The sequence below is a fragment of the Natrix helvetica genome (genome assembly GCF_964273705.1).
Source record: "Natrix helvetica genome assembly, chromosome: Z".
Taxonomy (NCBI): Eukaryota; Metazoa; Chordata; class Lepidosauria; order Squamata; family Natricidae; genus Natrix; species Natrix helvetica.
In genome coordinates this window covers 30,467,355-30,493,525 of record NC_138554.1, presented here as the reverse complement: position 1 = coordinate 30,493,525, position 26,171 = coordinate 30,467,355, and the positions used below count along the sequence as shown (strand labels likewise).

Below are 26,171 nucleotides of genomic sequence, written 5' to 3'. Positions count from 1 at the left end.
TCCATAGCTACAAAAGGTAATTAAATGGTGTCTGTGGTGAAGAGAAAGCTGGTCTACAATATTTATAGGCCACATGTATTGCCTGTGTAGAATTTCCTCAAATCTTTCAAGGTGCTTAAGCTACTGTACATGGTTCTTTCCTTCTGACCTGTAAAAACAACTCTGTGAAGTACAGGGGATTTAGTGTCTAGGGAAGGTCACAAAATGAGCGCTGGGATGATAATTGAAGCCCAAGTCCCTTTAGCCTACATCCAAACACAACAGTTGACCTTGCAAAGGGAGGACCTCAGAAAAGTAGAGTTGATAAATATGGGAACTGCCGTTTTGAATCTGAAAGGATGTGCTGGAATATCTAAAGTGACTCCAGATGTTTCTCTCCCCCTGTTCCATTTCAGGAGACCTTGATTTTCTTGCTAAAGAGTCTCCCTCTGGGATGTTACTTCAACATCTTCGGCTTTGGCTCTACTTATGACTCATTTTACCCGTGAGTATTAAAAGATGCCTTTTGTCCATCTTTATATTTCTTGGTTTCTCCAGTTCCTTTTACTTGTTATGTAAAATATATTTTGAAAGAATCAAATGGATAATTTGCTTTTAGAGAAATATGAGGTTAAATAGAAGAAACTCCAAAATCCTTAAATTAGGAGTAGAAGAAAAAAAATTACAAAGTGATGTGTCCTGTATGTACCACTTCCTTGAAATCCCTTTTCTTAACTTGAAAAATCATCTGAAAGCTTTATCATATACCAAAAGCATGTGAGATTTTGGGATTGTAGTGCCCCACTTCACTTTTGAGAGCCTGCACTCCAAAAGGAAATAATGCCAGCACAAAAACTAACTTTTACTGACATAAAGAAATATTAGTAAACATAGTCTAATTTCTCCCAATGTTTTCTCTTTTATCATGAATTATAATGAAAATTATAATTGGATGAAAGTTCAGAATTTGAGATCTCCTATTGGATCCTAAGGAGGTATTCTCTTGTCTTCTTTGGCTTTCTCTGGTAGCCATATAGTATCCTTGGGTTCTCTATACTTCTTAGCATATTAAGGATGACAGATTACGAAGAATGGCCTTGATCTGTGTGGTTGTGCTTTAAGGCTATGAAAAGTGAGATGATGAAGAGTAGATTCTTGTGGATATGGGGAATATATAAAAGGTTGTTTGGAAGAACTCGGTTTAGTTTAGTAATAACACTCTGCCCTTCACAGGCAGAGTGTTAAGTATACTCAGCAGACCATGGATGCATCTGTCCAACGTGTGAAGGAGCTGCATTGTGACTTGGGAGGAACAGAGATTGTGAAACCCCTGAAGGCTATTTACAGCCAGCCATGCTTTGAAGGACATCCTCGACAGGTATTCCATTTTAATAAGATCTTTCTTTTTTAGATAGAATCAGGATGTATGCATGAGCACAAAAAGATTTATAGAAAAGCACATAATAATGCCCATGACTACCAATATAAGGTGTCAGGGTTCGAAACACAAGAAGAGCCAAGGCTAGAAGTTCCTCAAAGTTCCATTTTATTAGATACCGTATTTTTCAGAGTATAAGACGCACCGGAGTATAAGACGCACCAAGGCTTTGAAGAGACTTTTTTTTAAAGTAGGTAGGTAGAGGGATAGAGAGAGAGAGAGAAAGACAGACAAATACAGTAGTTAGGTAGGGAGAGTGAGTAGTTAGGTAGTTAGGTAGATAAAGGGAGAGGGAGAGAAATACACTAGGTAGGTAGGGAGAGGGGAGGTAGGTAGATAGATAGAGGAATAGAGATAGAGAAATATAGGAGAGAGAGAGATACAGTAGAGAGGTAGGGAGAGAAAGAGAGAGTAAGTAGGAAGGTACATAGGTAGATAGAGGGCGGAGAGAGAGAGAAATACAGTAGGTAGTTAGGGGGAGAGTAGGTAGATAGATAGAGGGATAGAGAGAGAAAAAGAGAGAAGGAGAAATACGATAGGGAGGGAGGGAGAGAGAATAGATAGGTAGGTAGATGTTTCCAGGTGTATTTATCCATGTGCTAGAAAAGGAAATTGCTGACAATCTGCAGCACCTAAGACTTTGTTTCTGCTGGTACAGCACTTGATCAATGTAATTTTCATCAATCAGTTAAACAGCTTTCCAAAAGGGAAAAAAAGGTTTTGCACTCTGCAAACTTCCCCAAAATGGCCCGGTTTTTGCGAAAATGGACCCATTTTTTAACAAAGAGCATGAATAGCCTTTGGGGGGCTTGCAGAGTGCTTGGGGGGGGGGGTCAAAAAAGAGCAAAAAAAAATTTCAAAAAAATTGCATACATAGCCTTTAGGAAACGTATAGAGTGCTTCTGGGGGCTGGGGGGCAAAGAAATGGGCCATTTTTTGCCCTTTTCTGCCCTCCCCAGCCCCCAGAAGCTCTCTGAAAGCCTCCATAAGGTTATGCATGGCCATTTTGGTGAAGGGGGCGGGTCTTCGGGAGGCAAAAAATGCTATATTCAGTCTATAAGACGTACTCAGATTTTCAGCCTTTTTTTTTAGGGAAAAAGGTGCATCTTATACTCTGAAAAATACGGTATGTCCTATTGGCACATCTGGGAAAACCCAAATCTGAAAGCTTCCAGGTTTTCCCTACTCAAAAGAAAGCCCAAGTCCCTTACCCTGCACCCACATGTCCATCACATGGTCCAATCAATGCACTGTCCCAACTGGAGATGCCTCCCAGACACACCACTCCAAGTGCAGGCCAAATGTCCTTGGTTCTCAAAGAAAGGAATGTTGTTACAAACATAGTCCTGTTAGTCCCTTTCATGGTTTGCAACCAAAAAGATGAGACCAATTCATATTTTCTAACATGCAATTGAGACGTTTCATCCATATTAAAATGTTCACTTTCATTTCTCTACATATAGCAATTATACAAGATCTTCATTTAGTTCTATTACATGCTTCTCTTGTTTTTAATTTTTCAGGTACATTTCTGTTTTTCTTCCATTTCTTCCAAATGTAAGGATAATCACCTGGTGGGCCCATAAATATTGACCTCCACAGCCCATCATGGCATTAGTTCATTAAAGTCTTCGCATGCCACTTTTAATAAGATAGGGAAAATAGTGGTCAGGGATCTCCAATCCGCAGGCGGCGGCCCAATACCAGGTCTTGACCTATTCAGAACTGGGTCGCATGAGAGGTAGGCTGATGAGTGCACGCAGATCACACAAACAGCACCACAAAGACCTCTCTCTTGCGTGCGTGCATGTAACTGTGCACATGTGCACCCATCACTCACATGCTCCAGTGCCCCTCCCCCCCTCCGCCAGGCCACCAAGCTGCCTTCTTCCAATGTTCCAAAAGTGGAGCTGTGAAAGCAGAGGCTGAGTGGGACGAGAGTGCTTTGCTCAGCTTTCCTGATTGAGTGAGCTGCCTGTGCACTGATGTGCTTTTGGAGAATTGGGCAACCTCGGTGAGTCTGAAGGAGCACAAGACTGTGTCTCCAAAGGCTTCTCTTCTCTGTGCCAAAAGCAAAAGCTTTTCATTTGCAAAAGTCTATTCTAGACCTCGTTAGCTCAGGGTGAAATTTCCCCTGACACGGACAAAAGGCTTTAGAGGAGCAATCTCACACAGATCCATCTATCCCTTTGCAAAAGCTTTTGGTGAAGAAAAGCAAGAAGGAACGTGAAACCATGCCCCAAAGGCTTCTCTTCTCTCTTGCATTAGTGGGAGCTGTGCGCACACAACTGCACCAGCCCACCACTCATAAGGCCCAGTTCCCGACTTCTCCACCCACAGCCGAGCTGCAAAAGTTGGGGACCACTGAACTAGGTTACCAGTCTCAGTTACACCAATACTATATGCAGCATTCTTTATTAATGGTAAAAACTATTGATCAGTTTGGACATATTTTGGTCAATATGCCACCAAGAAAACCAAGATAAATTTCACTCACAATTTGCTTGTGCTATTTTTATCAGGCTAAAATTTCTAATCTAGAGATTACTTTGCAAGCCAACATACTGTTACTTAGACCTCACCAACATTAGTAGAACAAAAACGATAATTATACACAGAACGAGCAAGTCATCATATCTAGAACTAAGCCATTTTGGTGGGGTTTTGAGATCATTAAGCAAATCCTTGGCTTCATTCCAGTCCTGTTGTCTCTTTGACAAGCCATAGGAAGTTCAAATTAAATTTCTTCTTGCCTGCTTCCAATCTTCTTCTCCCTACCCTTTACAATTTCCACTTCAAGTTGCTCCCTATCTCCACAGATCTTTGTGTTCACTGATGGAGAAGTGTCCAATACAAGTGAGGTCATTGCTGAAGTTCGACATAACAGTCACTTGCACAGGTAAGAAAAGGTAAATGTTTCCCTGTCAGTCTTTTCAGATTCTAGTGCACAGTGCTCACAGAACAGGTAGGAAGAGAGGATGAAATTACTTTCTTGATGTTCTTGATGCTTGATTTCTATCAGCTTCTGCCTTCTTCCTTCCTCACCAAACAGGTGCTTCTCCTTTGGCATTGGGGAAGGGGCTTCCACATCCCTGGTCAAAGGCATTGCTCGAGCTGCTGGAGGCAGTGCCGAATTCATCACTGGCAAAGAACGCATGCAGGCCAAGGTGAGGTCTCTTCCTCTCAATGGGTTTTAGCTTTGCTGCATGTCATTGATATATACTTCCAGGATTTAGCATCTTTTAGGCTACCTAAAACTTAATTGTAAGTTTTTAATATTTCAGCTGCGGTAGTTTAATACCTTTGTGATAAAAGGTGGGAGGCATCAGACATTACATGGATTTGGTTCTTTTGTGCTAACATGAACTAATGTGAAAACCCATTGTTTATTTTGGTTTATAATACATGTTCTACTTGAGGCACAAGTATTGGAACATATTTGGGGTAACAGATATAGATTCTTGTCTCCTTGTTATTTGGAAGCTTAGGTTGTAAAATGGGGCAAAGTCACTTAACAATTATCTCGCTTAGTAGAAGACATTTGGGCTCAATTGTGATAGTTAGTCAGATTACCTGTATGAATCACACCCCAGTCAGCACTTCTTTACTCTCCTACCATCAAGCAGGAGATATATAAGAATAGCCAGCCAAATGAAGAGACTGAAAAATAGCTTTTATCCATGGGCTGTCAGATTTCTGAACGCAACATAACACCACAATTAGGTTTAATATGATAGACTTGCAGGGCCAGCGCAACATGCAACATGTTCATACCAATGTAATACAATATAATGTTACATGTATGTATGTATGTATGTATGTATGTATGTATGTATGTATGTATGTATGTATATGGGAATGTGTGTTAGTTATTACTTATTTGGGTTTAGGGATTTTATTTCTTTCATTTATTCAGTTATTGAGATGTATTTTGTGTTTTAGGGGGGCGCCTGCACCAAGGGAGACTCATTCAATTTCATTGTACACATGTTGTGCATTGACAATAAGGATTTGATTTGATTTGATGATAGCTCTTTCCAAACTGGAATTCATCAGATGGGATAAAATCTATCTGTATGCTACTAGTTACAGAAATATTTCTGAAACAATGACCCAGTGGATCATGGTTTGTCCAATATTAATCAAAGTTGCAAGATATAATTCATAGAATCACAGAAGGTGCTATTTAGGCTAGTCTAATTCCTTTTCAGAGCATAAATCCTAATTAAAACATCTTGTTTCACTTCCATCTGAACACTTCAAATGAACAAGCCTATTTACTTTTCTAGGCAGTTGGTTCTACTGCATAGCTGCTCTTACTATGAAAAAGTTTTGTCTACTTTCAATTAGAGTCCATCTTCCTGTAATTAAATCCACTATTCCTGCATTTAAGGATGTGGTGGCTCAGTGGCTAAGATGCTGAGCTTGTTTGATCAGAAAGGTCGGCAGTTCAGCAGTTTGAATCCCTAGCGCCACGTAACAGAGTGAGCTCCCATTACTTGTCCCAGCTTCTGCCAACCTAGCAGTCTGAAAGCATGTAAAAATGCAAGTAAGAAAATAGGAACCATCTTTGGTGGGAAGGTAACAGCGTTCCATGTGCCTTTGGCATTTAGTCATGTTGGCCAAATGACCACCGAGATGTCTTCGGACAGCGCTGGGTCTTTGGCTTTGAAACAGAGATGAGCACTACCCCGTAGAGTCAGGAATGACCAGCACATATGTGCGAGGGGAACCTTTATCTTTCTCCAGTACGCTGCTTAGAGAATCCAAAAGAATGGGTTAAATTCGGTCTACTTGCCTCGAGACTGAATTGAAGAAGTTTGGCCACACCTCTTTTTTCACTCGGCTGATCAGTTTTTTCAATTCAGTCTGCCTAACGAGATGTAATCATATTTACTCATATTTACTCGATTTTCTCTTCCTTGGGATTTTCTTTGCAGGTAATTTTTTTGTTTGTATGTTAATCATTTCTTTCCAGGTTATTTTTACTAGGTACGCTAATTTCCCCGGTCCACAGGTTAGAACCACCACTACGAATTTCCCCTCTTGGAAGGAGGTGTTGTTCTGGGCACAGCTGTCCATTTTCGGGCCAGCCCTTAAGGCTTCACTACTGTACAGCTGTGAGTTTGGTGAGAAGAGTTCGGGCTCTTCTTCGGCACACTCAGAGGCTTGGTCTGCCATCCTCAAGTTGCTTGCCATTTGAATTCCATGGGCGCGGGCTATGCAGAAAGCCGTCGAGCGCCTTCATTTGCTGAGTTGCTAATTCCCGGCTGTTGCCTGTTGGCACCAAGCGCGCCGCTGTACTACTCAGCTATTGGCCATTTCCTTTGGCGCCAAATGAGCCGCTCTGTTGCATCGGCCATTTTGGTTGCAAGTTGGTCTCATTGCGAGTGAGCCGCCAAGCTGATTGGAAGCGTGATTGTGATCTCCATCTGTACTCTCGGTTCAAAAACTTTTGCCACAGCTGCAAAGCCTTTGTTGGTGCCTCACGTCAGCCTTTTTGAGTGCTAGGATTGCGGGGGGAGGGGGGGCGGTCAGGTTTGCCTTTCCCTTTACCCGGTTTACCACTTGTGCCTTGCTAGTTATGGCTGAGCGATCCACCGGCTTGCCCTCTGGGGAAGGTGTCTCACCTGGGAGCTCCCCTTTAGCTGCTTCCCAGTCGCCCAGGGTAGAGAGAGCTACTACTAGGACCGCGACTAATAAATCCAGGGCTAAATCCAAATCAGCAGCTGTCGATAAGGGTGCGAAGGGCAAACACCGGGCGTTGAGCAAGGCTTCCCACCCCCCACCGCCATTACAATTGGAGGACCTACCCCCTTACCTACTCAAGGGCCCCCTTTGCGCACGACCAGGGATTGGTCCCCTGATAGTGTCCACATACAGGGCCTTTTGGCTGTGGATGTGGGCCTGCATCCGGGATCCACACCAAGTGCTTCTGACTTGAGCGTGGCCCCAAGTTCCCAAGCCAGGCAATCCACCCCAGAGGGAAGGCGTGCTCCTCCTGAGGCAATCTTTACCCCCACTGCTGTGGGGCTCTGTGGGGAGGATGGTCAAATAATGAGCCTCCCCAGGGAATTCAGGGACCTCATTTCTGCGGCCATTTCCCAAAGGGTGGATTCCCACAGGAGATCTAAAGGCACGAGACCTTCCTCCACGTCTACTTCAGGGCCTGTTAGAGATCCTCCTCCTCCTTTACCATCCACCCATAGCGAGGACTCGCTTTTGGGTGAATAAGAACAAGGGGATTGGTCCCTAGGACACTCCTCTTCCCGGTGGCTTATTTAGGCTGGCTCTGTTTAAATCCTTACTATTCAAGGCCAGAGCCACAGCTAACTTGGGCAACAAGAGAGCCCCAGTAGAACCCTCATTGGGCCTTGATTCCATGGAACGTCTGTTCGCGGAACCGGTTCAGGAACAGGAGGTCATTCCTTCACCTAAACAATTCACCTAAATTGTTTTTAGATGTGATTCAGAGGCAATGGGCTCAACCAGTGACTGTTCCCCCACCTAGTAACAATGATAAACACCTGCTAGGCCCAGGGGCTCCTCCAGTTGCCGTCTGTGGATCTGCCCGTAGCAGCCTTGATTTCCCCTGCCATTGTCCCTTCAGACGCTTCTGAGGGCTTGAAGTCTGAGGACCGCAAGGCGGAACAGACGTTCTGCAAAACGCACCAGGTAGCCTCATGGGTGATTAGGGCAGCCATGGCTGCGTCCTTTTTCAATAGGACATCGCTAGTTTGGCTTAGACAATAGCAGGCTAGATTGGTCCCTGAGGACATCCGTCTCCACCAGGATGTCAACAAATTGGTGGCGGCCTTAGAATTCTCTGCTGATGCCACATTGGCCGCAGCTAAATTTGCCTCCAGAGCTATGGCTACTACTGTCACTTCCCACCGTTTGCTTTGGCTTCGCCATTGGCAAGCCAATCTGCATTCAAAATGGCGTTTAGCTTCTTCCCCCTTTAAAGGAGGAAAGCTCTTTGGTCCAACTTCGAGCAGATTGTAGGGTTCAACCTTATTTCCGTAGGCAGCCCTTTCGGAGGGACTCGGGGTCAGCTGGACCCCAGTACCCCAGAACCTATCAGGGCCCTGATAAAACCCAGGACAGATCTGGGTTTAGAGACAGATCAAGACAACAACAACCGCCCCAGCAGCAACAGCAACAGCCCCAATCCCACCGTAGAAACTGAGGAGCCGGTTACCGACCTTTCCGTCGGTACCGCTGACTCTCAGTTGGTATTCCCATTAGTGGGCATCTCAAACACTTTATTCACCAATGGGAACAGTCAACCTCGGACGCTTGGGTTCTTCAAATTGTGCGGATCGGCCTCACTAGAGTTTCTTTCCATTCCCCCAAGAAGGTTCGTCAGGTGCACAATTCCGAGGTGCAGGCTCATGAGGGCTCTCATAGATGCCGAGATTCAGCACCTGCTGGACATTTGTGCCATCGAACCAGTCCCACCCGGCCAGGAGCAGAGGGGGTTCTACTCCATCCTGTTTCTAGTGCCCAAGAACTCGGGGGGGGGGGGTGGAGGCCGATACTAGCTCTCAAGAGGCTGAACATGTAACTGGCGTACAAGTGTTTCAAAATGCAGTCATTGCAAACCATCTTGGGCTGCATTCGCCAGGGAGACTACCTAACATCGGTAGACATCAAAGAGGCATATCTTCACGTGCCCATTTGAGACACACACTGGAAGTTCCTTCACTTCTCATATGCAGGGCGCCATGCAATCTGTTGGCCGCAGTGATGGCGCATCTCAGATTGCGCCCCATCAGACTTCAAGCCTATCTCGACGATGTCCTGATCCAGCATCTCCAGAGCAAGCACGTCAAGATCTCCGAGTGACAATTCGGTTGCTGCAGCTCCACAGCTTCGTGGTAAATATGGACAAAAGTCAATTGAGTCCAGCCACATCCCTGATATATCTCTGGGCACTAATAGACTGGGCACTGTTCAATGTCAGGTGTCCCTGTCACCTGACCGTTGCACCAGCATTCAAACCCTGGTGACCCAGGTACGGACCCAGAGGTCAGTATGCCTATCACTGCTATACACATTACTCGGGAAGTTGATCTCGTGCATAGGGATTGTTCCATGGGCCCGACTCCATATTGCCATCTCCAATGGTTCCTCCTCCCACATCAGAGGAGGCACAGGAGCGTCCCAGACATCACAGTGCGACTGTCCTCCAAGGTGATCCAATCTCTCTACTGGTGGAACTCTTCCACCTTGCTGAAGGTTTGTCTGTTCAGAGAGCCGGATCGGATAACAATCACGACCGATGCCAGCTTATACAATTGGGGCACTCGCTCTCAAGTGCGAGTAGCCCAAGGATGTTGGAGCCCCCAGGACTTGACAAACAACATCAACTGGCTGGAGCTTCGGGCCATTCATCTGGCCCTCTGAGAGTTCAGAGACCTGGTGGCGGGCTGGCATGTGTTGATCCTCACAGACAACGTAGCCACCAAAGCGGAGTCCCATCTGTTATCCATCAGGGCGGATCACATTTCTGGCTCAGCGAATGTACAAGCGGATTAGCTGAGTCGCGAGGCTGCGGATCAGGCGGAGTGGAGGCTCCACCCGGATTTGTTCTAGGAAATGGCTCACAGGTTCGACATGCCGATACTGGACCTCTGTGTGTCCCCCACCAACCACCACCTACCTTGTTTCTTCAGCCGATTCCAGACTCCCAGGGTGGAAGGGATCGACGCCCTCTGGTGCACGTGGCCATGGGGACTGCTATATGCGTTCCCGTCCCTGCCGCTCATCCTGAGGATGATTCGCAAGATCTTGATGGAACAGGTGGAGGTGCTGATGGTGGCACCACACTGGCCTGCAGAACCTGGTTTGCCGATCTGACCAGTCTGTCCGCCACCTCGCTCTGGAGGATCCCGGGCAACAGGATAGTTCTCACCCAAGGGGCCCTCCTACACCCGAACCCTCAGTGGCTCCAATTGGCCGTTTGGCCATTGAGGGGGATATACTGAGATGGGACAACTTTTCTGAGTGGGTCATCCTTACCATCCAGGTGGCCAGATGACCATCCACTACGGGGGTGTACAACATGATGTAGACAGCCTTCTGTAGGTGGTACCTCCCCCTGGGGATTGCCCTGACATCGACTTCGCTCCCTCAAGTCCTGGAATTCCTCCAGGATGGCCTGGATAGGGGGCTGGCCCTAAACACCCTACGAAGACAGATGACGGCGCTTGCCACGGTGCTCCATGTAGGCACAGGTCGTTCACTGACACACCATCCCAGGGTTCAAGCCTTTCTGAGAGGTGCTGTCAACTTCAGACCTCCAACGGTTCATTGTTACCCATCGTGGGAACTTTCAGTTGTACTTGAAGCCCTGACATCTGCACTGTTTGAACCACTCTGTTCCATTAGTCTACGTCTACTGACTCTGAAAGCAGCCTTTCTTGTGGTGATAACGTCGGCTCGGAGGATCTCAGAGCTGGTAGCCCTGCTAGTGCACAGCGACCTCTGTATTTTCCACCCAAATAGGGTGGTCCTGTGCCTTGATCCTTCCTTCCTCATGAAGATTAAAACCTGGTTCCATCGGGCCCAGAAGTTGGTGTTACCTGACTTTTGCCCCATCCAACGCACCCCTGTGAATGGAAATGGCATCACCTCGATGTACAACGAGCCCTTCGATGCTACATCAGGTGCACTGTGTCTTTCTGGCCATTAGAGGCGCTCTTTGTGGCCTTCCTTCCAGTCTCCATGGGCCAGAAAGTTTCATCCACCACGATTGGAAGATGGCTAAAGGCCTGTATCGCCAAGGCCTATGAGGTACAAGGCCACCCACCGCCCCGACACATTACTGCCACTCAGTGCACAGCGCAGCCCCGACTAAAGCCTGGGCCACACAAACTCTGTCGAGGAAATTTGTAGGGCGGCAACATGGTCATCTCCGTCACCCTTCGTCGGGCACTACAAGTTAGACAGCTATGCTTCAGCCGAAACTTCCCTCGAACACCGGGTTTTGCAGTCAGTTCATTCAGACACTGGATCCCTGGACCGGTCTTCTATCCACCCTTAGGTCAGTATGCTTAGGCATATCCCATTCCTTTGGATACTCTAAGCAGCGCATTGGAGAATGACCGCTGTACTTACCTGAACAGTTGTTCTCGGTGCGCTGCGTGAGAATCCAACCCCACCCATACACAAGTTGGCCCAGGGTCAAGGACGATTAATGGTTTCGAGTTTGGAGGGCATTCCATGTGCTTTCATCTCTCAAAACGCCCATGCCTTCCATTGAAAAAACTGATCAGCCGAGTGAAAAAGGAGGCATGGCCAAACTTCTTCAATTCAGTCTCGAGGCAAGCAGACCGAAATTAACCCATTCCTTTGGATTCTCACGCAGCGCACCGAGAAGGACCATTCAGGTAAGTACAACGGTGATTACCATATATTGCTGCATTCTGGAATAAGACATAATCATTCTTCTTTGTTTGGATTTATAACCTTCCTTTCATTTAGGAGCTCAAGGCAATGTATTAATTTATTTAGATATCTTAAGGCCACCCAAGTCATCATTAATTCTGCAGTCACTTTCAGATATTTGAAGAGTGCCACTGAATCCCTCCTCAACCACCTTTTATGAGTTCTAAACATACTCTGCGCCTTCAATCTACCTTTACAGAGCTTAGTTTCTAATTTCCTGATCTTTTTTCATGTCTTTCTCTGAATCTGGTCGATTCTTTTCACTCCTTCTTAAAGAGTAATGGCCAGAACTGGACATGGCATTCAAGGTGGAATCTGTACAAAGCAGAATACAATTAAATAATTATTTCCAGGACTTGAAAATTATTCTTCTGCAGTTGCAGCATAAAACTGCATTTGCCTTCTTTGCAGCCAAAAGCTGCAGTTTATATTCAGTTTTCAGCCAAGTAGTTTTGTTTTGCCAATATTATTACCAATCACAGCCCAGAGGACTTACTGTGTCATGAGGAGTGGGAGCAGAAAAGAATATTGTGTGCAGCCAAAATGCTGATTGTTTTTGCAGATGATATTTTATAATCTCAAAGCTAGAGGAGTAACAACCTTAACATTTTCAAAGCAAATTTTGTCTTTTATTTCTCAGAGGATCCTGAAATCTTATGTTGCTTTTTCATAAAATTCCTGTTTCCTGCAGGCTTTGCAAAGTCTGAAGAAGGCCCTTCGGCCAGCAGTGTCGGGGATCTCTCTGACCTGGGAGCTGCCTTCTGGCCTTGAGGCCAACCTTGTGGGGTCAGGCCCTCAGGTCATTTTCCAAGGTCAGCGCTGCCTCATCTATGCCCAGATCCGGGGCCAACCTCAGGCAAGTGATCCACCTGAGGCCCACCAACCTGAGAAATCCTCCGTCACTCTGTGGACTGTGCCTTGCGCTGGCTCAGCTAAGGGTACTCAGTTGCCCTTCCTTCACAGCTCTAATCCCAGAATGTCCTGATTCTTAGAAAAAAAGCATTCCCTTATTTTCCCCTTCCTTCCTTTTGTTTTTATACAGACGTCAGGCTCCATGGAAGGGACAGCTGTCGTTCGGTATAATTTCCAAAATGAGACTCCGACAGAAACAATAAAGTTCTCATTCCAACTTGAGAAGACAGAAAGGTAGAACCCAGAAGCCTTCCTTTGAGGTGGAACCCAAGTCTGAACAAGCCCTTTAAAAGAGGCACATGAGTGTGTCGGTGGGAGCACGTTCAAGTTATTTCTCTGAATCCTGAAGCAGATGCTTCTTTTATTCAGATTCACAGAGTTTCTTCATGAGCTGCTCCCAGCTATCTCTTCACACACGGTGCAGCCAGGAGTAGCTTATGAACCAAGAAAAAGATGAAGCTGTTTTGTTGATTCAAAGAGAGGTGCTTTTCATTTAGCACAGTCGTTTCTTCTTGGAGATAGCATGTCCTTTGTATGTTAAGCCAAATGAAAGTAGGAAGCCATCACCTTAATCAGCTTTATTGCTTAGATGTGTGTGTGTGTGTGTGTGTGTGTGTCATCTCTTGCCCCCTGGATTCATATTCTTTAGCCAAGAGATTTGGCTGGATTCATAATTGTTCTGGCAGTTTTCAGAATGAAGACATAGTTAAGGATACATTGGTTGACTAAAGCTGAACAGCCCAAGCCAATGTAAAACAAACCATATGTGTCTTCTTACATGTTACTTCCAAGTTACAGAAATGCTCTCCCAGGGGTACATTCAGGCTCTGCTTTTTTTTTCTTTTCAGAGAAGAGACAATAAAGATAAGTCTTTTTAGCCTAGATTTTTCAGCTTCTCGAGTTAAAATGCAAAACAAGTAGTTAAGTATTAACTTTTTACTGTCAGCTGACCCTCTGGGCAGATAACCACAATATAGAAGGAACTGAGAATCAATGAAGACTTTGATGTAATGGCAGGCCTTTCTCTACCTATCCCTCCCCTTTCTGTGCAGGCTCCCTGTTCACCGTCTTGCAGCTCAGGCGCTGTTGCAGGAATTAGAAGAGGACAAGGAGAAGGTGGAAGAAAAGCGGGTTCTGGCGCTAGAGACAAGCCTGAGCTCTGGGGTGGTGTGTTCCCAGACAGCTTACGTGGGTGTGAACACAGAGCTGGGCAAACCGATTCAAAGACCTCTCCTCCACCGAGATATCCCGCTTTCATGTGAGTCAGGAGCCAAAGATGGCGAATAAGTCCCAGGCCTTGAGTGGCCGTTGAATCAAATGGGGGTCAGATATGCAGCTGAGTTTCTCCAGATAGTCTGGAGTCTTGCCAGGGGGAACTTAAGTTAAAAGGGCCCATTGCTCCCTGGGTTTTAGCTGCCCAGCAGTTAGCAGAGCATGTGGCAGGCATCCATTCTGATTGGCAGGATTAGGGCTAGGGTTAACATCCACATGTCATATTCTTGTAATGACCTAGCTGGACTGCTAGTTTTTTCACCTCCTTCCTGCACTGTCAGGCTGTTGGATGTTTAATATCTGAATAGGAATCGTTGATTGTAAAATTAAAAGAATAAATACAGTAATGATTTCTACGTTAGGCCATTCCCTCTTTCCTTCAGAGAATAAACCATCTCCAGGCATTTTTCTGACTTCTTGTAGGCAGCTGCAAATCTTTCTTGAGAAAGTTACTATCCTTCTAGGGATGGAAAGGCAGCTTTTTAGTAGTTTGGGGGTCACAATGTTAAAGATAGTAAAGAATTGGACAATTATGCATTGTGAATGAAGCTGAATAATGCTGCAGATATTCCCCATGTTCCAGGTTTTGAAACTACAGACTGGGGTCATTCTAAGAAATATGTGTATGTGCTTGTGCATTCAAGTCAGTATTGATACCTGGTGACTATCTTGACAAGCTTACTTGCCAAAGTTTCAAAAGTAGTTTGCTATTGCCTTCCTCTTTCAATTTAGCTCCAGATCACCCAGCTGACTTTGTGACAAGACTAGAACTCACATCTCCTGCTTTCTAGCCATTTTAAAAAGATAATTCAGGCTGCCAATCATTGTTTTAGGGGGGCTTTTCCATATTCCAGCTCAGACTTGCTATATCATTCACTCTGCATCTGCTACGATCTAGGCCAGTGATGGCAAACCTTTTTTTGGCTCACGTGCCATAAGTGGGGGGAGCACAGGGGGGGTATTGTGTGGGCGTGCTGCACCCATAATGCAATGCGCCCCCCCAGTGAGCATGCATGCACTACAGGCGCGACCCCCATTTTTTGCATGCATTTTTTGCCCTCCCCAGGAGCCTGAGGAGGGTGAAAACAGCCTCCCCCACCCCCCTGGAAGCCCTCCGGAGGCTTCAGGGTCCTTCAGGATGCTTCCGTGAAGCCTCCGGACCAGTCAAAACGAACCTCCGAGCAAACCGGAAGTGACTTCTGGTTTGCTCAGAGGGTCGTTTTGAGCGCTCCGAAGGCTTGAGGGACCTTCCTATAAAATGCTCTGGAGCCTGGGGAGGGTGAAAAATGGCTTTAAAAAAGGGTGAACTCGCGTGCCCTGACAAATGGCTCCGCATGCCACCATCACTGATCTAGGCTAACATTTCTCAACCATGGCAACCTTAAGATGTGTGGACTTAACCTCACTACGGAATTCTGGAAATCTGAAGCCCATGCATCTTAAAAGTTGCCATGGTTGAGAAATACTGATCTATTCTAGACCATTCAATGCTCCTGGGGGAATAGGACAGGAAGAAAAGAATTAATCTTGTCTTATTACTGTTCCTATTGCATTACATTTTCCTGTGTTCTGTTTTACTTTGGAACATCTGCAGTTTTGATGGGATCACCAAACCCGCTCTTCTTGGCATCGGAATTACCATGTAGAAAACCTGTAGGGGCAGGTGTGTTTCATGACCATCAAGGTAATTTCTGTTAGTCTTTGTACAAGCAAAAGAAATGCTGTACTGATTAATTTCCTTTATATTCTGTATGAAGATCAAACATGGGATCCACTTGTTCATATTAATAAATACAATAAATACATGTAGAGTATTATTTGTGTAATGTTGTTTTGAGTTTTGCTGCAATCTCTCATTTTTGTGAGACTAGCAGAATTGAGGTGAAAACAACAGTTGGGAATTCAAAATTGGACCTTTAAGATAATGCCTAACATTTGCGCTTCTAAAAGTCTTATTTTTTGAAGCTGCAGATAACAAAATGTAAAGTATTATGATGAGATGGGAGGAATGAAACATGCAGTTCTCCTGTGTGCTGCTTGGGGAATCCAAGCACGGGTTAACTTTGTCCATTAGCCTAGAGACTGAGTTATGTAAATTAGATGACCACGCCTCCTCTGCCTGGAAAGGTCAGTTTTTTTAACTCAGTCCAGCCTGAAGAGACGTATATCCATTTTCTCTCTAGACTAATCGACAAATTACTCAGGATTTCTTGGATTCTCATTGTTTTCTGTTTGCATGGAATGAGGTGATATTGGGGACAGGGTGAGAGCGGCAGTTCGCTGTCAGCTCAAGCCCTTCTAGCGCTGCCTTTGATTTCAGAAACTATCGGACGTTGATAGTAACAGCGCTGTGATCGCGCTGCCTACCATAGCGCTATAGCGATCGGGAGTCGGTTCGCCGCTCCCCAGCTGTTTTAAGCACTCTGGTGTTGGTTCGCCACGCCGCGCCGCTTTACTGAGGAAAGGCTTCGTCCTACTAGCTTGAACGCTGCGCTGACGAGGATTCCCTGTGCAGGTTTGCGAACGCCGGCTGCTTCAGGCATCGGCAATTCGAACCGGCAATTTTAAAAGTCCCGCCTGAATTGCAGGCGCCATTTTGGACGGCTCGATTTCGCGCGCTTTGTAAAAAAAAAAGGGGCGGTCCTGTTCTTCCCGCCTAATTAGCGACGTTGCGTCAACGGCTCCTTCCCTTGCTTTCTCTATTGCCTTGTTCGCTCGGCTGTGAGACGGTTGTTGCAAGAGCTCTTCGATCACTTTCAGTGCTTCTGAGCCTTTGTGCAGGGAGATTGAGCCTTTTCACTTCTCTTCACTCGAGTTTATTATGGCAGAGTCTGCTTCCTCCGGAGGTATTGTGGAGCCCACTAATCCTCCCCAACCCCATAGCGAGGCCCAAGGCTCCCCGAGGCCTGGCAGGGCCACGACCAGGGCCTCTTCTAATAGGCCTCGCCCTTCTTCCGCAGCCCCTGATAGGGCCAATAAACGCAAAGAGGAGGCAAAAGCGGTGACCAAGGGCCCTCGTGTGGCCAGTAGCTCACTTCCTATCTTAGCGCCTCAGCGGCCTTCCCCCAATGCTTTCCTGCACCCCCCTGGAAACCAAGGGTGGTCCCCTGACCTTTATCTGCCCCAGGTACCCACTTCTGAGGAGGGGGAATTGGGGGCGCGTTCTCCCCCAGGCCTATCTGAGATAAGCATGGCATCAGCCCATGATCCCCCAGTCGCAGGGCCTTCTGCCACGTTTACTCCCACTGCTGCAGGCCTCAGGCCTGCGGAGGGCCAGGATCTGGGCCTTCCCCCAGATTTATACCGCATGATCTCAGCAGCGATTTCCAAAGGTGTGGATGCGGAGCTGCATTGTAGATCAAACATTCCCAGGGTCCCAACCGCGCCTAGGGATTTGATCATTCCTCAGGCCGAGCCTTCCTCACCTGTACCTTCTGAATATAGCGAGGAATCGGCTTTAGTGGAAGAAGGGGAAGTATTGGATATAGAATTTTCGGATGATGAAGGCCCGGTTCAAGACCAGACCACCTCCTCTGGCTTATTCCGGCCTACACTCTTTAAGTCATTATTGTTTAAGGCCAAAGCCACCACTAATATGGGTGGAGCTGCCACCCAGGCTACTACTGAAGTAGGCTTGGATGCAACTGAACATTTATTTGCAGAACAGGTCTCTGAGCAGGAAGTCATTCCTTTTCCAAGTTATTTATGGATATTGTCCAAAAGCAGTGGACTCAGCCAACTGCTGTGACTCCGCCCAGTAATGGGGACAAGAAATTATACAACTCTACCCCAGAACTGGAAACTCTTCTCCAGTTTCCCACTGTAGATGCCCCCATTGCGGCTCTAGCTTCGCCTGCACTGATCCCATCGGAGATATCTGAAGGGTTGAAAGCGGAGGATCGCAAGGCTGAGATAGTCATTAAAAAGACTCATCAGGCCGCGGCTTGGGCCCTGCGCGCTGCCACCGCGGCGTCCTTTTTCAATCGCACATCCCTGCTCTGGCTTAGACAGCTCCAAAGTAGGCTTGCCCCCGAGGAGATGCGTCTCCATCAGGATGTTACTAAACTGATGGCAGCTTTAGAGTTCTCAGCAGACGCTACCCTTAATGCAGCCAAATTTGCATCTCGGGCTGTAGTCTCCAACGTAGCTTCATGCCGCCTGCTATGGCTCCGCCATTGGCAAGCGGACGTGCGCTCCAAATGGCGCTTGGCCTCCACACCCTTTAAGTGGGGGGCTTGTTTGGGCCTGTACTCGATCCAATCCTCATCGAAACCCGGGATAAACGCAAGGTACTCCCATCCACCAGCAGGCGGGCTGACAGAAGACAGCAGCCATATACTAGGCGTCAGCCATTTCGGGCGGGTGACTCGGGCTTCAATAACACCTCCTATGTCTCCCAATATAACAGGAATTATGGCCAGGCACAAGACAGGAACCAAGACCGCTTGGGGGCCAGAGATAGAGGTCGCCAACAGAATCAGTCACAATCTCAGACAAGGCGGCCATTTCGTGGCTCCGGCAACCGGTCCTTTCGGAGGTACCGGTGACTCGTACAGGGACAGGGCCATCGGCGGGCGGCTACTGGCCTTCGCTCATCAGTGGGCGGAGACCACATCCGACGCTTGGGCCCTCCAAATTGTGAGGCAGGGACTCACCTTAGAATTCCTTTCCATTCCCCCGCGACGATTCCTCAGGTGCCCCGTTCCCAGGTCCCAGGAAAGGAAACGCCTCATGGAGGCAGAGATACAACATCTCTTAGGCATAGAAGCCATAGAGCCGGTCCCGAAGGGTCAAGAAGGGCTAGGATTTTATTCCATATTATTCCTAGTGCCCAAGAGCTCGGGAGGATGGCGGGCCATCTTAGATTTGAAACGGCTCAATCTCTTCATCAAGTACCAAAGGTTCAAGATGCAATCCCTCAAGAGCATCTTGGCTTCCATCCGCCAGGGCGACTTGATGACATCAGTCGATATCAGGGAAGCGTACCTCCATGTGCCAATCCACCAGGCACATCGGAGATTCCTACGCTTTCACTTCGACGGTCGCCATTTCCAGTATCGGGCCCTACCATTCGGCCTATCATCGGCCCCTCGAACGTTCACCAAACTCCTGGCAGTCGTAGCGGCCTCCCTTCGCACAGTGCCTATACGGATCAACTGTTACCTGGACGATATTCTTCTTCTATCACCATCTCATGCCCAGGCGATCCAGGACCTGGAGGTCACAATGGACACACTGCGGAACCACGGATTCGTTCTGAACCTTGCCAAGAGCCACCTGCAGCTGACCACGTTGCTTCATCTGGGCACAGTCATCAATTCAAGGACATGCGAGGTCTTCCTGTCCTAGGACAGACATCGCAGCATTCACGCACTGGTGAGTCGCATATCTTCTCAGAGACTCATACCACTGGCAACACTATCCCAATTACTCGGGAAGATGATTTCATGCATCGACATGGTTCCCTGGGCCCGGTTCCACTCTCGCCCACTCCAGTGGTTCTTGCTCCCCTTCCAGAGAGCCCACACCAGCCACTCCCAAACCAAAGTTCGGTTGCCACCCAAACCACTCAGGTCTCTCCGGTGGTGGACTTCCTCCAAACTTCTCAGGGGGATTCCATTCAAAGAACCGGTCCGCATCCAGGTAACGACGGATGCCAGCCTATTCAGGTGGGGAGCTCATGCCTTGGACAGGGTCGCTCAGGGCCGTTGGTCAAGCCAGGAACTAAGAAACAGCATCAATTGGCTAGAGTTGCGAGCCATACGACTGGCCCTCCTCGAATTCAGGGACATGATCTCGAACCAACACATACTGATTCTAACAGACAATGTGGCCTCCAAGGCCCACATCAATCGCCAGGAGGCACCCGATCCAAGGCTCTTATGTTGGAGGCGGAGAGAACTCTCCACTGGGCGGAAGCCAGACTGTTATCTCTACGAGCGGAACACATCTCCGGGGCTTCCAACACACAGGCGGATTGGCTGAGCCGAGCCACCGTGGATCAGTCAGAGTGGCGTCTTCACCCCGCCCTCTTCCAGGAACTCTCTCGCCGCTTCGGCAACCCGGAGGTGGACCTCTTTGCGCAGCCCAACAATGCGCAGACACCACGATTTTACACCAGGTTCCAGACCCCGGGGGCGGAAGGCAACGATGCTCTCTGCAGCCCTTGGCCGGCCGGCCTTCTTTACGCCTTTCCACCTCTACCGATACTTCCGTTAGTCATCCAAAAGATACTGACGGAATGGGCGGAAGTCCTCCTTGTGGCCCCGATGCCCATGGTACGCCGATCTGGTCCATCTGTCAGTCGGCCGCCCCTGGAGGATCCCAGACAGCCAGATCCAGCTCAACCAAGGGGCTCTCGTCCATTCGAACCCCCAGCTCCTACAATTAGCTGTGTGGCACGTGAGCGGGCTATCCTGACAGGACTGCATTTCTCCAACGAGGTAATAAACACCATCCAAGCGGCCCGTCGACCATCCACGACTCGTATTTACGAGGCCACCTGGCAGGCCTTTTGCAGGTGGTGCCGCCGTACCTCTATAGACCCAGTCAAAGCGTCTGTGCCACAGGTGCTTGACTTCCTGCAAATGGGCCTTGACAAGGGTTTGGCACCCAACACGCTTCGCCGACAAGTCGCAGCCCTCTCCACCGTGATTAGTGGTGGTCGTGTCCGCCCACTGACTCAGCACGCTCGGGTCAAGTCATTTCTGAAAGGCACTGCTAACATCAGGCCTCAGACTGTTCATCGCTACCCTACCTGGGATCTTCCCCTGGTGCTCAAGGCGCTCACATCTCCACCCTTTGAGCCCATCCGCACCATCAGCCTCCGGTTGCTGACTCTTAAGACTGCCTTCCTGGTGGCCATCACGTCTGCCAGAAGGGTGTCCGAGCTGGCGACTCTGTCAATAAGATCTGACCTGTGCATCTTTCATTCCAACAGAGTTGTTCTTCGCCTAGATCCGGCCTTCTTGCCTAAGGTCAACACCTGGTTTCACAGGGCGCAAGAACTTATCCTTCCGGACTTCTGCCCGAATCCCTCCCATCCGCAGGAGCGCCAGTGGCATCATCTGGATGTCCAGAGAACTCTCTGTCGCTATGTGAAGCGCACGGCCGCCTTCCGGAAGTCAGAAGCACTTTTTGTCTCGTTCCAACCTTCCACCATGGGACAGAAGGCGTTGTCCAACACCATAGGACGTTGGCTAAAGGCATGCATTGCACTCCCTTAAGACTCCCAGTCCCGGCCGGTCCCCAGACGCATCACTCCCCACTCCACCAGGAGCGCGGCTACAACAGCGGCCTGGGCTACTCAAGCATCAGTCGAGGATATCTGCAGGGCGGCTACCTGGTCGTCGCCATCACCATTTATTAGACATTACAAGGTTGACTCATATGCCTCGGCCGAGGCATCATTTGGGCGGCGTGTGTTGCAGCAGGTGCTCGCCTCCTCTGCGGGCCCTAACCAGCCTGGCTTCCGCCCTTAGATTCACTGCTCTGGCATGTCCCATGCTTGGATTCCCCAAGCAGCGCACAGGAGAACGACCGTTGACTTACCTGAACGGTCCTTCTATGTGCGCTGCGAGGGGAATCCAAACCCACCCGCAGCTTCGGCTGGTCCGGGCGTTCTTGGACTCTGACTCTTTAACTGACTTTACTTGGACGTGACTTTTGATACCTGCCGGACTATAGTCATGACTGATAATTGATACACATCCTCATACGGCTGACCTTCGTACAAAACTGACCTTTCCAGGCAGAGGAGGCGTGGTCATCTAATTTACATAACTCAGTCTCTAGGCTAATGGACAAAGTTAACCCGTGCTTGGATTCCCCTCGCAGCGCACATAGAAGGACCGTTCAGGTAAGTCAACGGTCGTTTTATAGTTACTAGTAATGAGCTCTAGAAACCTGTCATTTAGTGACTGATTGAAATAATGAACTCTAGTGAGGGGTTTCAAACTTGTCAATTTTAAGATATGTGACTTCACTTGGCTGGGGAATTGGAGTTGAATCTTAAAAGTTTAAATAATACAATTAAAAGACAGTAAATGCAAGCATTTGTATTGACCCGTCAGAACCAAACTTACAAAAGCATGGTTAAAATCGGCATAAAATATAGGGTCTAGCGAGAACGTTAATTAAACATGTATTGTGTGCGAGAAACCAACCCATGACAAACCTTACGGCCACGGAAGGCATAGATTGACACACAGCTGTTTCTGTACACACAAAGAGGGTTTTAGTTGATTGATGGCAACCGCTTTGGCAAACCGCAGAAAATAAGTGTTCCTGTGACACAATAAAATTTTGAACGCAGTGTTTGGATCTACTTGGTGACCCATAGCTAGTATATGTCTCGCGATGGCCGAAGAAGTCATTTTATGGCCATGATTGCTGGAACTCTCATTTTCTGCGGTTTTCCGAAGCGGTTGCGATCAATCAATTGAAGCCTCCTTTGTGTATGCAGAAAACGGTATTGTATGGATGTGGGTAAGTGTACTGGTACAAGGGGTGAAAAGTAACTTAGTATGTGTCAGCAACTTGGGTCAGTGGAGTAAGCCAGAGGAACAACCTCGTATAGTACAATCCTTTAATATTGGGACAGGGAGCTGTGATGGTTCGCCACCTATTGTGTTTACCCCACACTGCTGGAATGGTATTTTTCCACATCCATGTAAAACTCTCAAAATATTTGATAAAATAGCCACAATTACTTGTCAGGCCCGAGGATATACCAATCCTAAGGCTTGTCAATATGTGGGTTATGTTTTAAGAAAAGGGATTTGTGTAAAGACCCCATCCAAAGGGGGCAGCTCTTCTCTCACTCTGAATTGTGGAGCGCCTCGGCATTGGGGATGGACCGCATTACTTCCCCGTCCCAATTACGATTTGGATGGCAGGGGACATGTGTTTTACAGATAACATCTATTGAATTTGGAGCAACAATACAGGCCCAGAGAAGGATAAGAAAAACTAGGGAGACTAAAAATTACTTGGGATTGGGTCCTTGTACTCCTTGTATCAGTCAGGATGGCCGGGCTATCCGGATGAAGGTAGGGGTACCTAAAACATGTGAACAATTTGATTTGACTACGTGTGTATTCGGCGCTGATCGCCCCCTGGTTGTTTATAGATGTAATGGGACAAAGGGAGTGCTGTGTTATACCCTAAGGAGAGGAAGGTTTACATTGGAGGAAGCGCTTAGGGGACGCACTAAAAGGATGGCCACTACCACCTCACTATCGCCTACACTTCATACTGAACGGACTTATATTCCACTAACTATGGCTCCCCCTACAATAAAACCTATAGTAATACCTATAGTAAAGTCAAAAGTAGAAAGGAAAGAAGAATGCAGTCCCTGTATCAAAATTACAGTTCAAGGTACTTTAATATCTAATACCCTGATATACCATACTAGCAAGCCTGATGGATGTTTACCTCACACACCACCCACATGTCAGGTAAACACTACTATATATCACATGTGTACTTTGAAAGGTAAGGTTCAATGTTACAATCCGGCTGAGGCTAAGTCAATGACTATATATGAAATATCCATATATACAACTGAATGTGGGAGAGATGAATTGGTAACCAAAACTGAATTTAGATCTCTGAATAAACCAGTGGGATTGACTTTCGATGCCTGCATGGCTATTAACCGTAATTGCCTAAAAGCTACATGTGGGACTTTAGAGTGGGAAAGGAGTTATATGTTAGAACGAAAATATATGTGTCATAATAAGGGAGAATGTTTTGACCGAGATACTTATAGCTACTGTCCCTACTGGTCTTGTGTAATTATGTGGTCTGGAGACTCACCGGGAGGTAATCAGAAGTGTAAATTAGAGACAGGAGTAGCAACTAGTAACTGTCAGAGAAATAGATGCAACTCTGTTAAGCTGGTTTGTACCCCCACAAAAACCTGGGAAGGATTATATGGATTGGGAATTTATGCTAAAGGAGCAGACGCTCATGTAACACTCAAATGGAAGATTACCAAAATCACAAGAAAACTGCAAGACACCAAGGGCTTGTTTTGGTCATTTTATCTAGAAATGGAAAAGTTAAACATACCTGACATTCCTCGATATGTAACTAATACCTTTGTTAAATTAGCTGAAGACATAGCTCATACTCTGAATGTATCTGTTTTGTGTATGAAGGAACCAATATGGGAGAGAAATGGCTGTGGGAAGTCCAGGAACTTAACAACTTTGAAGTAGAAATTGGGCAACCAGGTAATATCTCTTATAATCAAGGGAAAGATGGAGACTGGACTCTTACCACCAATTTGGTAGGAAATGTATGTTTCAAGAGGATAAGTACAACTGGATGCAAAGAAGTGGGTAACTTGATATGCATCGGAAAATGGGAAAGCGAGGTATGGTGGTCGGGAGGTAACATCACAGAGGGTGTTGATGAACAGGCCCTGTTTAAGATCAGGGCTAGAATTTTTGAATGATCCTGATAATCAAACCCTCGTATGGCTAGGGCTAGGCTAAGTCAATGACTATATATGAAATGTCCATATATACAACTGAATGTGGGAGAGAGGAATTGGTAACCAAAACTGAATTTAGATCTCTGAATAAACCAGTGGGATTGACTTTCGATGCCTGCATGGCTATTAACCGTAATTGCCTAAAAGCTACATGTGGGACTTTAGAGTGGGAAAGGAGTTATATGTTAGAACGAAAATATATGTATCATAATAAGGGAGAATGTTTTGACCGAGATACTTATAGCTACTGTCCCTACTGGTCTTGTGTAATTATGTGGTCTGGAGACTCACCGGGAGGTAATCAGAAGTGTAAATTAGAGACAGGAGTAGCAACTAGTAACTGTCAGAGAAATAGATGCAACTCTGTTAAGCTGGTTTGTACCCCCACAAAAACCTGGGAAGGATTATATGGATTGGGAATTTATGCTAAAGGAGCAGACGCTCATGTAACACTCAAATGGAAGATTACCAAAATCACAAGAAAACTGCAAGACACCAAGGGCTTGTTTTGGTCATTTTATCTAGAAATGGAAAAGTTAAACATACCTGACATTCCTCGATATGTAACTAATACCTTTGTTAAATTAGCTGAAGACATAGCTCATACTCTGAATGTATCTGTTTTGTGTATGAAGGAACCAATATGGGAGAGAAATGGCCGTGTGAAGTCCAGGAACTTAACGACTTTGAAGTAGAAATTGGGCAACAAGGTAATCTCTCTTATAATCAAGGGAAAGATGGAGACTGGACTCTTACCACCAATTTGGTAGGAAATGTATGTTTCAAGAGGATAAGTACAACTGGATGCAAAGAAGTGGGTAACTTGATATGCATCGGAAAATGGGAAAGCGAGGTATGGTGGTCGGGAGGTAACATCACAGAGGGTGTTGATGAACAGGCCCTGTTTAAGATCAGGGCTAGAATTTTTGAATGATCCTGATAATCAAACCCTCGTATGGCTAGGGCCCGATGGACTATACTGGATCTGTGGGAAAATGGCATATGGAAACCTACCTAAGAATTGGTGTGGAGCATGTGTTCTAGGCATAATCAGGCCTGGATTCTTTTTACTTCCATTAAAAACTAGACAAATCCTGGGTGTCCCTGTTTATGATTAGGTTGGAAATTTGAATAGAAGGAAAAGACATGTAGACACATCCCTTATAGGGAAAGTTAATGTTGGAGGTAATCAGCATAATTGGGGAGATGAAGAATGGCCCGCAGAACGAATTATACAGGTGTATGGACCTGCTACATGGGTGGAAGATGGCATGTATGGTTATCGCACCCCTGTATATATCCTAAACCGTCTGATTCGTTTGCAAGCAGTGATTGAAATTATAACTAATGAAACCATAAAAGGTCTCATCCAACTAGCCAAAGAGAGTGCTAAATCAAGAACTTATATTATGCAAAATAGATTAGCCTTAGACTACTTGTTAGCTAAGGAAGGAGGAGTGTGTGGAAAGTTCAATTTAACCAATTGCTGTATTGAAATAGATGAAAGTGGTAAAGTCATTTAAAAAATCACTGATAAAATGGTTAAAATAGCCCATGTACCAGTACAAACATAGAGAGGTCTTAATTTACAAGATATGTTCTCAGGATGGTGGC

At 46.7% G+C, this 26,171-nt stretch overlaps 1 protein-coding gene across 4 annotated transcripts in view; it reads left to right on the top strand.

Annotated features, from left to right (window-relative positions):
* LOC309381458 (von Willebrand factor A domain-containing protein 5A-like) overlaps nucleotides 1–26,171 on the top strand; it is a 55,356-nt gene that overhangs the window by 12,554 nt on the left and 16,631 nt on the right. For all 4 annotated transcript variants that reach the window (XM_081932465.1, XM_081932464.1, XM_081932467.1 and 1 more), the window contains exons 8-17: nucleotides 396–484; nucleotides 1,213–1,357; nucleotides 4,237–4,316; nucleotides 4,470–4,584; nucleotides 12,561–12,725; nucleotides 12,912–13,015; nucleotides 13,834–14,039; nucleotides 15,648–15,737; nucleotides 24,220–24,294; nucleotides 25,193–25,267. In XM_081932465.1, coding sequence (XP_081788591.1) covers nucleotides 396–484; nucleotides 1,213–1,357; nucleotides 4,237–4,316; nucleotides 4,470–4,584; nucleotides 12,561–12,725; nucleotides 12,912–13,015; nucleotides 13,834–14,039; nucleotides 15,648–15,737; nucleotides 24,220–24,294; nucleotides 25,193–25,267 — 1,144 coding nt within the window. The remainder of the gene's footprint in view (nucleotides 1–395; nucleotides 485–1,212; nucleotides 1,358–4,236; nucleotides 4,317–4,469; nucleotides 4,585–12,560; nucleotides 12,726–12,911; nucleotides 13,016–13,833; nucleotides 14,040–15,647; nucleotides 15,738–24,219; nucleotides 24,295–25,192; nucleotides 25,268–26,171) is intronic.